General features: G+C 39.0%; 1 protein-coding gene across 3 annotated transcripts in view; it reads right to left on the minus strand.

The window, feature by feature from the left end:
• NOX4 (NADPH oxidase 4) overlaps window positions 1-14,187 on the minus strand; it is a 108,497-nt gene that overhangs the window by 37,626 nt on the left and 56,684 nt on the right. For all 3 annotated transcript variants that reach the window (XM_041414087.1, XM_041414085.1, XM_041414086.1), the window contains one exon: window positions 6,039-6,120. In XM_041414087.1, the coding sequence (XP_041270021.1) occupies window positions 6,039-6,120 (82 nt within the window). The remainder of the gene's footprint in view (window positions 1-6,038; window positions 6,121-14,187) is intronic.

Consider the following 14,187-nt stretch of genomic DNA (forward strand, 5'->3'; position numbering starts at 1 on the left):
GCATTTTGAAATAAATCTTGGAGCTTTTCAAAACCAGTAATTTTCATGCTTCATATACAGTGCTACACAAAGCATTTAAAGTGCTTGTGTGGGCACTTCTGAAAGGCTCCATCACTTGGCACCTCCCCATCGGATTTCAGCAATATAGGCAGGTGACATGTTTTTGCAGTGGGATACAGTATAGGTGTTATTTCAGATGAGAGCCAACTGCACACAACTGAAAGGACTGTGGAAGACCTGATTTCTATTTCTAGTCTCATCCCAAGGAGAATTGTTCCTAGATGTTGCTGGTAAATCACATCAGAGTCCCATGCCTCAGATTTTCCCCTGTAACAAGAGGACATTTTTTGTAAAGCACTTCACAGGAAGTCTTTAATAGAAAACCACTCCTTTAAAGTTCTCCACCTCTTTTTAAAATTAAAAATCTCCTTGCCTTTGCAATGAAGACTCAGTGATGAACACATAGGTCATGATTTTTTCCCTTGAAGAACATCAGGGAAGATGTTGCCTTTGTTTCTAATGCAAACGGAACTGGGTTTCTAGGCCATGCTCTGCTAGCTGCTCTCATGCTTGTTTCAATCTGTGACTCAAGGGAATCTCAGTGGATGCACTGACTGAGAAGCATCACTTCCAGCAGCCATATCTCACTACTTTCTTGAGTTAGACACAAATTATTTTCCTCTAAAAAGAAAAATGGTCTCAAGACAGCTGAAAACAAGACATACGTTTTATTCCTGGGGTATTATTTATGAACTTTTATCTGTTTCTTGGCTCAGATCTCAAGCTGTAGGAAATTGCCACACACCCATTACAGATCCATTATCATTAAAAGAAATAATTGGGAACCAGAAGGCACAATGGTTTAGGGAGGGCACTAACTTTCTGACGTCTATTTGTCTAGACTTCTCCATGATGAGAATTGAATAACACCATTTAGCTCATTGTTTGAGCTGAAACTTCTCGGCAGCTTTTCAAAGATGAGCTTCACAAATATGTATTTGAAAATACATACATATAGATAAATACCAAGATCCTGTATTTTCTGGGATTTTTCATGATGTGAAAATTACCAGCATGTACATACACAAGAAGACTACCTTAATTTACGTAAATATATGCAAAATAATGGTCTCTTACTTTATGACTGATGAAAAGTAAATGCATTTGAAATATTATTTCATCATACCTGCTATGTTCTAAGTTCATTTTTTTTTCTCCAAAATTCCATTAAAATAATAAGATTTATTTCTTACGCAGCCAAATTTATGAGTTTAGATTGTCTCCCTATTTGACTATAAAGAAGTGCTGTTATTTCTCTAGGTGCACATTAAGGAAACAGTCACCAAAACACTGCTTTTCTTCATTCCTGCCTTTTGTTTGTTTGTTTGTTTATGTGTGTGTTTTTGTTTATTTTGTTTTATTTTAAAAATAAGTGTGAAAACTTTTGAAAGGTTTTAAGATTTTGGGAGAGAGAACTCATTAGCAAGCCTTACCCTGCAAGAAATTACTATATATTTTATTCAAGAGAAGGGCAAGTTTTAAACTAATCTCCACCCTTTTGTATGGAGGTGTCATTTCAGATGGTACAGGACCTTCTTCTTCAGCAGAAAATGGTACAGTGAGATGGCAGAAACTAGAAACCAAAGTTAAAAATTTATCACAGGTGAAGTAACTGACAACTGAAACAAGCTGATCTAAAGGCTTGTGAGTTTTCCAGTTTTTAACATCTCTATTTGATTCTAAATTCCTGCTCTGGCTGAATGAAAAACTTGCTGCAGGGATTATCATTAATGCTCTATGGCTTATGATAAGAAGGGACCCAAATTAGCTGGAACATAACCGCTCCTTCTGTTCTTAAAATCTGTGAATCACCCAAAAACTTTTTTATCAAACCCACAGAAGATAAGAGTGAAGACTGCAAATATTTCTGAAGGGGAAAAAAAAAGAAGCAAATAATCCTTCTAAAAAACCCCACATATTTATATGAGGATTTCAGCACTAACTTGAAAATACAAAGTATGGCTGAACTGTCAAGTTACTTCTAGACAGAAAAAAAACCTGCTAAAAACCTGTAATGCCAGTAGCATTTCTGGCACATCCCTCTTTAAACACTTTGTGCCATGTCAGCCTCTCTCCTGCCTTATTCATCCATCAACCTAATTTCTCACTTTTGCACTTCTTTTATCATTTCCCTTATCATTCTGTTCTTTTAGGTTTGCTTTATTCTTTTGACATTATCAGGCCCAGCTACAAGTGTCACTTCTCCCTGGCCCTTCAAGGGAATTGCAGATCCTTCCCCCATGCACACAGCACAGGCAGTCAGGAGCAGAGTGCAGTCAACAGGGATGGAGCAACCTGAGCCCCTGCTACCACTAAGCACCCTATCACCCTGTAGCCAAATTAATCAGCATAGTACCTTCTTCAGGAGCAATCCTGTGTAGCCTTTGCTGCACTCTAGCAGTTCTTTCATTTTATGAGTGAAACTGTGAAAAAAAACATGTAGGAATGGCATCGGCAAAGTGGACAAGCAAGGAAAGCATGAAGCGGATACCAACATGAGAAAAGCTCCTGCAGAAATGTGCTACATGTGAAACTCTTAAAAGGTTTTTTTATGAGATACAGGGGCAGTAATGTTAATTTCAAAAGTAAGGAGTCAGGGTAAGGTTTGTTGGAAAAAGTTTGGTTTGCTGACAGACCTGATTGTGTTGGCGTAACTCCCCTTAGTGACTTCAGCAGGCTTCTGGAGTGAGGGAGAGCAGGATGGAGCTGCAGATATGTCTGTCATTTGTTCTGCATGCAGAGGGCTTTCCCAGGCAGCTACACTCAGCAGCAGCTATGCACCCCAACCCATTTGGTTGCCCACAGCTGCAGGTTTATTCTTACTTTCAGGAATGTGAATCCTTGTGGACATGGTAATGGCTTTGTGTCAGCAAGGAGACAGGTTTTCCCCTCAAAATATTTCTCTTTGTAGACAGGTCAGTTTCTGGAGGAGGTGGATAAGGGGGGTTTGGTCACATCTGATTTCTGAACCACTAGTCACTTGAGATATCAAGAAGACTTGCCTGATTAGACTGCTCTTGCTAGTTCTGTAACTCGTAACTACATGCAGCGCAGTGTGTTGCATTAAAAACTCTACTCTAGGCTTGAGACAAGCATAAGATAGAGCCAAGCTCCTTCTGCTCTGCAACCCCGTGAAGAAAAGTGAGAGGGCAAACACTGCAGACTGGGCTGGCTGGGGGCTGTCCCCGTGTGCTGGCAGAGCGCTGCGTCCCAGCCCACAGGCCATGGTGAGATCTGGTGCTCATGATGCCTTGTGGGCACGCAGTGGTATGTCCAGAAGTCCAGGAGATGTGCTGTGTGGCTTTCTAAGACTTGATCTTTGTAAGATCAGGCCTCTCTGTAGTTTCCTTTGCTTGCCAGAGAAGGTATTGGCTCCTTGGCTGTCCAAAGCCAAAGTTGTCCAAATAAACTCAGGCAAACACAAGGAAAATAAAAAGATACCACATTTCTTCATCAACTAGGAGGACAAAGCACATTACTTTGACACATTTACCCCAGAAAATCTAGCATATTTTAGAAAACTTAATGTCATGCATATTTTAGAAAACTTCTTTCAGCCATTCCAGTGCATAGACATCTCTGAGAACAACATGGACTCAAAATTATCCTGCTGTTACGTGGGAAAGAGTTCAGGTCCTAATGTAATAAATGAACAAGTACATAATTCAGGCAAAAACACCAAGGTTTCTATTTCTTCCAAAAGTTGATGGATTATAGTTTGCCCATTTAGCCTTTAATATTTATTGCAATGATTCTGAATATCCTGAGTGGTACTGAACATCCTCCTACCCAATCTCCTTCCTTTGGACATTTGTCTCTTAAATATGTGAAAACTTTTATCCTTTCCACCTACTAAGCCCTGCTTAGTCAAGCTATTCAGCTAAGTCACTACTAAAAATTCTTTTCTATTTTTAACCTTCAATATTCTTTGGATTTCTTTAATCATTACAAGCTCCAGTTTGTGCCCTGTGACAACATTTCATTAAAATGGTCTTTCTACTCAGATCCTAATGTAGTACAACCAGCCAGTGCTCAGCTGAAGTCAATGAAGGGACACTGATTTAGTAGATTTGTCTCTCCATTACCTCAATTTCTGTTAACTGACCCTTCAGTGAAAATGAGAGTAGGAAAGGTGAAAAAATTATATGGGAATAAGACAAAATATATTATGAAGATAAACAGGTTTTCTACTTTGCTGAACAAAAGTACCTTGCTCAAAAGATAACCCCTGGGGAAATTTGAGTAAGTCGATAGTGTTCAACCAGTATCTAAATGGGCTGTAATATATGACAAATTTCTGTAACAAGTGAGCAAATTTGCACCAATTAATGATGCTATAACAAGAATCTATTGCTTTTGAGAACGTACACAAACTTCTTTTTGGTTAGACACCAAAATTTGTCTGACTTTTGTATGTTAGAGGAATCAGTCAATCTTTCCAAGTAACATGGCTGGAAGCATGTATCCTTTTTGTGATGCAAGGCCACTATAACTTCAAACAGCAGCAGAGCTCCATACAAGTTATTTGCTCTGTGATCCTTGAACAGTTGAACGCATCCTCTGTCAGAAGACAACAGACAACTCATTTGCCCATGAATCTGACATTGTGCAATAGTGTTAGTAGAGTTTTTGCCAAGAATGCTAGCAATAAATTGAATGTAATGAAATGGAAAGTCAAACATCTTAGGAATGATTTATACAAAGATAAGTCTGTTCTTTGAGGAAGGACAGCAAACTGGTTTCTCAGACCAGTCTGACAGTGTCCATATCAAAAATGAAATAATCTAAGCCAAGCAAAACATAGTACTGCCAGGGTTCCAAAGGATGAGGAGAAAAGTAATAATTCATGGAAGTCCTAATGAAACAAGCAGATCAAACCATACACATAAGATGCCTTCCACTATTTCATATATTGTACCTCCACAGTATTCCAGTAATATAGTGGCAATGGACAATGCAAACAAGAAATTTAGGGTGATAAAACTGTGTCTCCCTTGAAGTCAAAGCAAAACTTCATCATTTTCAGAATCAGGATTTCATCCTTGAGTGGTTTTATTTTCAAGTACTCACAGTGAGGAGGTGACTGGCTTTCAGCAATCAGCCTCTCTAATTGTTCTTAAAAAATCTGCATTATCAGATTTAAAGAGATTTGACACCTCGCTTCACTGACTTCTTATCTATTTCAGAAACCTCCTAACAACAATAACTAAAATAAATAACTGTGGTTGTTTCCACCATCATTGAAGGACTACACACATTCTTTCTTCCATCTCCACCCTCTGTCCACCCTGCACTTGCATTCTTTCATTGCTCGTTCTGGTCAGGGTTAATGTGAGGACCATTTCTTCTTCTTCGCCCTTCACTGCCTCTGTTCAAGCTGAAAGTGACTGCTTCTTCTAGTCAATAAAATAGCAAAGAGCTTTTATTGCTTCACTCAGGTATGTCACTTGGAAAAAGAAGAGGTATTGTCCAGGATACACAACACATTCAAGACCTCCTTAACACTCAACACTACTATTTCATTCCCTTTAGAGATACAGGTGAATGTATACCCCTAAAAAAGGCAAAAAAAAAAAGTTTCCTAGTGTTTGCAGGCTTTCAGAGGAAAGCCTGTTAAAATTCAAAGGAAACTGTCATCATCAATGATGGAATCCCAGAAGACAAGAATGGGGATTAGCCTGATAAAACATCTACCTGTGTCAACAGAGAACGAAAGCTCTGTCAGACACTCATCCAGGCAACTCAACATCTGTGCTCCACCACGACCACCACCTCCCCCACTGACAGCTGAGCGTGCTTGCAATGTGTGTCTGCTTCTCCTCGACACCAGTCAAAAGAGATCAGTGCTAGCGTGGCTCCCTGACAGCTCTGCCTAAGGATTCTGCACCAAAAGCATGTACAGTGCTATAAATGCTTTACTCTCCCTTGCTGCAAATAGATAAAGATTTTATTTCTCCCAAGAAGACAATCTTACTTACTTGGGATAGCGTCTCTGCTGAAAGATGGGCAGAATCTCTGTATCTTGATTTGAATGCAGAAGCAGTAAATCCCGAAATCTTTCTGTCAGGACAAAGAAGAAAAAAAAAGAAGAAAAGAAAAAAAAACAAACCCAGACTGTGACTGTGCATTATATGTTCAGGCCACGAGTAAGCAAGCAGTAATATCAGTGAATTCTCTTCTCCAGAAATATTTAGCAGAGGACAAAACTAAGCGTAAAGTGACTAAAAATCACTGTTTCCTGTAAAACCTTCTAATATTTTAAAATGCCTTTTTTTTCATCCAATACTGAATTCTCGTAGTGCCTGTAAGTTTCTAAGGTCTGCACAGAGGTCATCTGGGTATCATGCACAGCCAGTCATAAACAGTCCCTGCCTTGAAGAGCCTAGTCTAAACAGAAAGGAGGAGCCCCCAAGAATTCACCAGTCACTCAAGGAACACAGTAGTCAAAATAAACATAGATTAATTAATTCATATAAATTAAACTGCATTACAAATCCTTCAGTAACTCACTCGTTAAGGAGGGGGTTGAAAGACTGGATTTCTTTTTTGCCATTGTTATCTATTTCAAAAACTGCATGATAGGATTTTCTGCAGGAAAATCTGCAGTTTGTAGCCTGTGGTGTGTGTAGCAGCTGTACCATGGATTCTTCCAAAATAACTCTCTTCCATTAAAGTTTTTATTCTGGAAACTGAACCTGAAAGTAAGTGCAGTCCTCCTCCTCTCAGATTCCTATGTATCTCAAAATATCCTCTAACACCAATTTTATGAAAAAGAAAATTACAGGACAATAAAATATTTAGTTTTATGTCGGTCATCAAAACTAAACTTCATTAATTTGGATACAATTCTGATATGTAGCCTCTAAAGTGGAAAGAAACTCATCCAAACCATACTTATAAAGTTGTAAAACCTTGAAAAAAGCACCTTTAATTCAGAAGGAAAGCTCTCTTGTTAAGGCCTCAGTTTTAAAGGTTAGCTGTCTCACACCTGAGTCTCTTTTCTCAGCTGGCTAAGATGTATTGCAAACATCTTGGATAAGATACCAGGATCTGCCAGTGAAAGAAGGGTTTATCTTTGCTCCTTTATTTGTACACCTCTTCATATCCAATCCTGAAAGAAATAAGCACTCCTACCTCCAAAATTCTTCTCACATCTTCAAAATGTAAATTAGTCTTCCTGTACCAAACTAGAACAAAGAGCAGATGTGGCCAACAAAAATAAATTCCACAAATGCAATACTGTAAGGATGGAAGTTAAATCCAATGAGTACCTTTCCGGAAACAGCCTACTCACTGTCTTGAGGAAAAGCTTGCCATTAAGCTACTTCTTGACCTCCGCTTGATATTTTAGGAAAATGGAGAAATTTCCTTTCCTTTCAGTCTTCTGGTACATGGCAATAGGCTGTACACACACATGCCCTATCATCCTTAAAGATGATACATTATCATCTTCAAAAGCCAATGGAGAAGAACTGAAAGGCTACAGAAAGTTTTCACCAATGCAAAATATCCCCTCATGTTTCAGAGCCAGCATATTAACTTCCACCTCTGCTTCAGGAATCTCCCCACACAAACCAAGCTACCAATGCATTTCCAGGCATCTTAACAAAAGCCTTCTTTCAAACAACAGCCTTTTTTTGTGCCTGATGGAGAAATGGCAGGAGGTTTACCATGGCAAACACTGAGTGACAGCACTTCTTTCCATGATTTGAGGATTTTGATCTCTAGAACTCGGTGTGAGACACCACAATTAAGGATATGTCTTTGCAGTGGCACAGCTGATTTACTTTTGAGGGCCTGTAACCAGGTGTGACAGTGATGTCAAATACAGAGAGACAGGTTCTTAGTCAGTTCAATACTGCACAAAACCACATTACAGGTAGGTAAGTGAAGCTGGTTTCTCAGATCTAGGTAAGGATCTGTGACTCTCCAGGAGAGACAAAACACATCTCAGTGAGTGTGCAGACATGTCCCACCCATTGTTCTGTCTGAGATGGATATCACCCAGGCAGAGAGCCATATTCCATCTCTATCTCCTACTCTGTGACTTATTCTTGTGCTGCTGCCCTCTCACACTGATCAAGGCCACCTGGCTGCACTCCAGGACTCAATTCAGCAAGCAGTCATCTTGAAAATATTTTGAATAGTAATGTAACAGGGCTGGCCAATACTGGAGCAAAAGCGGCCAAGTTATGGCATCTGAAATTGGCCTGAACAGTTTTCCTACTAGATCTTGTTTTAGCTAAGGTCAACTTTTTTATTCCCCCCACGCTATGGCAAATTTCCCAGGCAGATGTATTTTCTTTTCACCATATGACTTTACTCATTTTTCCATGTGGCGTGGTTTAACCTCAAACAGCAACCAAGCCCCACACAGCTGCTTGCTCACTCCCCCCATGATGGGATGGGGGAGAGAATCAGAGGAGTAAAAGCAAGAAAACTCATAGGTTGAGACAAAGACAGCTTATTAGATCAGACAAGGGAAGAAATTATAATCATGACAATAATAATAAAAATAATTAGAATATACAAAATAAGTGATGCACAATGCAACTGGCTCACACTTGCCAACCAATGCCCAGCCAGTTCTGAGCAGCAGCTCCTGGGCAGCTTTCCTCACAGTTTATGCACTGAACATGATGCCATATTCTATAGAATATCCCTGTGATCAGCTGGGGTCAGCTGATCTGGCTGTGTCCCTCCCTTATGCCTTCCAGCCTTCTCACTGGCAGGGTATGGTAAAGATGAAAAGTCCTTGTCTTAGCATAAAGACTACGTGGCAACAACTAAAGTACCAGTGTGTGATCAACATTATTTTCATCCTAAATCCAAAACACAGCACTGTACCAACTATTACTATGAAAACTGACTCTGTTCCAGCTGAAACCAGGACACCACAGAAACATTTACACTACATAGTAGTATTGCACCTCATCTCAAATCTATTCTACAGCTTCTCCCAGCACATTAACCTCCATGTCCTGTAAATCCTCTTAAGAGAAACGGCATGCAGGAATCTTTAGGACTGATTTGTCCCACAGGACCATTGTGTACACATGTCACTTTTCAGCTCTATGACATTCTTCTATTACACTAATATGTGCCTAGTACCAAATTCACTCTAGTACAAATGACACTATTGCCTTTAAGGACCATCCATCAAGGTGAAGAGGGAGGTGACAAGAGCCTTAGTAGCCACTGACAGCACAGGTGCTTTTGGTGCTCTTCCAAAAGTAAATATGAGAAGACTAATGCTTTACAAGAGAAGGCTTTTCAACTCACAAGCAAAAAGTCACAATGATAGCTTCTCAAAGGAGGAAAAATTTTTTCAGAAACCTAAGACCTTGTTCTAACTCATGCTACAACAACAAATGAAAGACTTGGGAACTAATGAAACCAATAATTGAGCATTTTTACATCATTTTGATTTGCAATCAGTAGTTGACCAATAGAACTAAAACAAGTCACAATCTTTTGATTACTTGGATAATTTTAGAGAGGTGTCTTCCAAAACTGAGTCCCTTTTCCTTGATACTTTTGTCTAGGTGTTGGTCTGATTCATTAAAATAAAAAAGAACGACATATACTTAGCCAAGGCTGCTTACTTCTGAAAGCTGGCAATTACCTTCTCTGTTCCTCATTCTATTCAGACAATTTGCATGAGTTAAAGTCTTGCTAGCAACAGGATTGTTCACATTGTTCTGAGGTCAGCTATAGCACTGATTGTTTTGTTGTTCTGCTGTGTGTGACACTGCAGCCTGTCTCACTGATGCTCCCATAAGTCTGTCCACAGGACAAAGCTCTCAGAGACAACAAGAAGGGTTGCACAGTCACATCTTATGCTCAAAGTTATGTTTTCAATACGATGAGCACCTCAACTTCCTCCTGGTTTCCATTTTGAGTGTACAGTTCTTTCCAAATCCTCTATCAGTGAGAAGTCCTCAGTTAAATTTAGGCAGTCTCATTGAGAGCATACATGTTCAGCTAAACATGTAGCATAATTAGCTACCTGCAATGACTGGAGACTGGTTGTACTAACAGTCTTATGCCCTGTCCTCCTAAATCAGAAAGGCTGCAGACTATAAAGAGAAAGTTTGCCATTGAAATCTTTATGGATTTAACCTGTCCTATATATTTATACACCTTTCTTCTCTGTCTTTTATCTAAGTTTTCTTCTTTCCATTCTACCTTTTGCTTCTCCTCCCCCTCACAGTATAACACATTCACAAATAATCTACTGGAACTTCAGTTATAAATACCCTTACCATCTTTAGAGTAATACATGTTACGCCAAGCCAGTTAATCTACAAGGACAGAAGGATGCATTTCAAGAGAAATTTTCCCTTTAAAATATTTAGATTAATGCCATATTTGTTCTCAAACGGAATGGGGTTGTGCTCAGTACGGTGAGTTGACAGTAATGTCAGAAAAATGAGAGCAAGAATGGGCATATGGTCTGAAGTTCACTCAAACTGGTTACACAGTCAAGTTTCCTTCTTCCAGGATATACTATTACAGAAGTGGACAGAGAGACAAAGAAAATTTTTGCAGTGTTTTAATATCTGGGGCTTCTCACAGTGGAGAAAAATAATTTCTATAGTAGGTCCCTGTGAGTTAAAACACATTATTATTCACATTCTGTAGACAGAAACACTCTGTGGCACAATGAGCACTGGCCTTGTTTTTCAAAGCTGTCACGTCCCTGAAGCTCTTATTGCTTTAGCACTTCAAAAATCATTCCAAAAGTCACACACTGCAGTTGTGTAAGGTTTGACGTTAAAAGTCAGGTCTTGTGGCTGTCTTTTCTCACTCCTTCTTGTTACAAAATATCTTACAGAAAATAACAGCAAAATCACTTTCACTGTGATTTCACTCTGCTGAATTCCAAAGGTCTTGAAAAATCAAATCCCTGCTCCTTCAGAGTTGGATGGGTATGAAGCTATCAGGTCACTGCACTATATACCTGAAGTCTGAGACATTACTGGTTTGTTTATCCCAACACTTTCGGACCATTTTCTGAACCTCTAATAAAAAAAGGTTGAATTGCATACAATCAACTCAATTAAGAGCACTGCAACACCAATGGCAATTGGCTTAACAGGATAAGGATTTCATTAATACCAGTTTTATGGATTTTTTTTTAATTAAGTTAATAAGGATAAAAGGAATGTGATGAGAAAACAAGCAGAGACTGGGAGAACAGAACAGCTTCATCAGCTAAAAATTAGAGAAATTGCAGGTCAGCAGAAGCCAAGCTGTCTACCAAATAGTCTATCCATAGTGACACTCTTCTACATTTGGATATTTTGTAATCATGTTTCTGTAATTACCTCTTCTGCATTCATGGAGAAACAAATATCAGTTCCACCTTTCACCACAAGGACACTTTTAAGTCCTGCAATTTCAAATTAAAAAACCTGCCTAATTTTATGCAAATGCACAGTGGTCTGAACACCTTCCATGTCACGAATAACAACTTGCAGTAATTAAAACAAAAGAGGTTTAAAAAGAAGTCAGCTTTCTTAAAACTGCTGATGATATTTAATAGGATTTGAGATCCACTAATATGACTTGTTTTCAAGCTCCGTAAATTTGGAAATGCTGTCATAAGTAGTTCCACAGTGCCTTGTAAAAATAAAAGGCAATTAGAAAGAAGTCTTTGCCAGTTAAGGGCTATAAAATGATGATGAGCAAAAGGTGGCATAAAAATGAAATGTCTGATATTTTAGTTTGACCTGTGGCTTATTAATGGCCAAAGTTCCTGAAGTTAAGGAGTTATCACTTCTCTTGAAGAGTCAGTGCTACAAATATCCTCCATCAGATTAAAAGGGGAGGAAAAAAAAGATGATGAGTTAACGCTGATGATCAAAAGGCTCCAAAATTATTACATCATCAGCCTTGGAATTTCCCTGAAACATACATATTTTGCTGATAGAGACAGGCTTTTTGACCAGATTGAGCTTCCATGATTCCCAGTCCATTAAGCCTCACAGAGTTTAATTCTCCTATTTTTCATCACCACTTGCCTCCCTCCTGATTGGCTGTCTGCAAGACTAATTAGTGCAATTATTTATAGAGTTACTGAAAAACCCTGAAAACTAGTGAAAACCCAGGAAGTTGAAAACTATATATAAACCCTTTGCTTTTTGTATCTTTTTAAGGGAAATAGAGAGGCCTTCAGAGAAAGGGAAGAGGACTCTTAATTTTCTAAGGTAGGTGAATAAAGTGATCATCCTTCCTTTCAACATTGTCTTTTACAGGCCTTTAGTTTATAAGAAGAGACGGGGGAAATAAGAATTCAACTAATCACTACATAGATCTGCAGTGAACTCCCAGACACTCTGGACCTGCAGAATTGTTCTCCTTTCTTTAAAGAAAGTCTGTGTACACCCTGCTTTCCCTCCTAACCTGCCTTTGCACCCTAAAAAACTTCTTCTCTTTTCTCTAGCTGTGTGCCTACCAGCTCAAAATCATTCTCCTTCCCTGATTCCAGCATCGGCAAATCCTTTTCCTGATGTAATTCTAGAGGCTTTCTTGTGTCCTTAAATTCGTCCCAACTGCTACATCAAAATTAGTTTGGACAGATTTATTTCTAACTAGATCTCCCTCATTTACACTATAATCACATATCTTGCATGATTTAGGTATATATGGCCATGTATCAGCCAATGAAGACACAGAGCAAAAGGCAGTTCTTGTCCCAGGAACCTTAAAAGGTTAGAAGATGAACGATAGGAAGGAAAAAGCATCACTTGTTTTGTTTCAAAACAGGGAGGAGAGATTTGGAAGAACATAATTAGACTGCATTTTGTACGACTGACCTGACAAGACATCACTGAGTGACCCAGACTGCCTTTAGCTACACTGCCAGACCTGGGTTTCCCAGACAGCCAGGGAAGAGAAGTGAACACAACACCAAAGTCAAGCAGTCTTGGTGCTCACTACTGAGTTAGAAATCCTTCTGAGGGTTACACAGCAACTCCTTAGTGGACCTGGGAATTAGCTGACTGCTGGAGTTCAAAATAATCAAGGAACTTCAGTCAAGGAGCATTTTTTGCCTTAGAGATAGATACTTACTATAATTGAAGACTATTTCTGTCATGACAGTAAAGCTTATTCCTACAGCTCATAAAATTCAGCTCTTACAAAGTGCAACAGTAAAACACGGTTTCTAAACAACACAGAACTTCAACTTAAAAAAATACCTTTATAAATACATGCTCTGAAGGAAAACTTATTAATGCAGATTTTTTTGTAGCACTGCATTCTACAGTTGTTGCCTTTAACCAGGAAGGGCTATACTTTGCTTCTTGAATTCCCCATGAGCAAATGCAGGGAGGCACAACTACCATTTCCTTCACTAGAGCTGTACTTTCCTCCTTCACAACAAAAAAGAAGAAATGATTGGGTACCAGTATAGCCTTTTGGGCTTTAAGATAATGTAGTGACATTTCTTCTAAAAAGTCCTTATTTCATAGAAAAAGAAAAAAAATATACTCAAACTATGCAAAGCAGGGGGATTTAACTGGTTCTCTCTTTGTAACTTGTAATCTGATACAGAAACTGGAGAAAGTCTAACCTTCCAAAAGCTACATGGAACTTTTTAACACTGAAAGAGAGCTACTATCCAGATGTGCAATTATTGCAATACAATCCAGCTCTGTACATCTCCAGAGGGTTTGCCTCTAAAAGGCTGAGCAAAGGCACAATTCATCAGGCTATACTGATTCACACCAAGGCTCCCCTACTCCAATATCTGGATTCATTTGTGGACACATCTATGGAGGAATGATCACAGGGTAAGTGATCATTCCTCCATTCTATGTCATTCTAAGTCAGTGCATCTCCTGAGTCTAAGGTGGTTTGTCTAATAAGAAATTCTTAGACTTCTTTTTGATGTACTTGCCCAGTCCACATGTAAACCTAATCCATTCCACACTCTTTGACAAGGAGTTCCATGTGTTTCTCACCTACTATATGAAGATTCATCACCTTATGTTTGCTTTGAAATCTTACTGACTGTATTTGACGGCCAAATTCTCTGACACTGGCAGAAACTGTGAACAGTCAGGCTCCACCCACCCTCTCTTTCAGCGTTATGCATGATTTTGCAGACTGTGGCTATAT

The sequence above is a fragment of the Onychostruthus taczanowskii genome, unplaced genomic scaffold (genome assembly GCF_017590055.1).
Source record: "Onychostruthus taczanowskii isolate IOZ18803 unplaced genomic scaffold, ASM1759005v1 scaffold44, whole genome shotgun sequence".
NCBI classification, from domain to species: Eukaryota; Metazoa; Chordata; class Aves; order Passeriformes; family Passeridae; genus Onychostruthus; species Onychostruthus taczanowskii.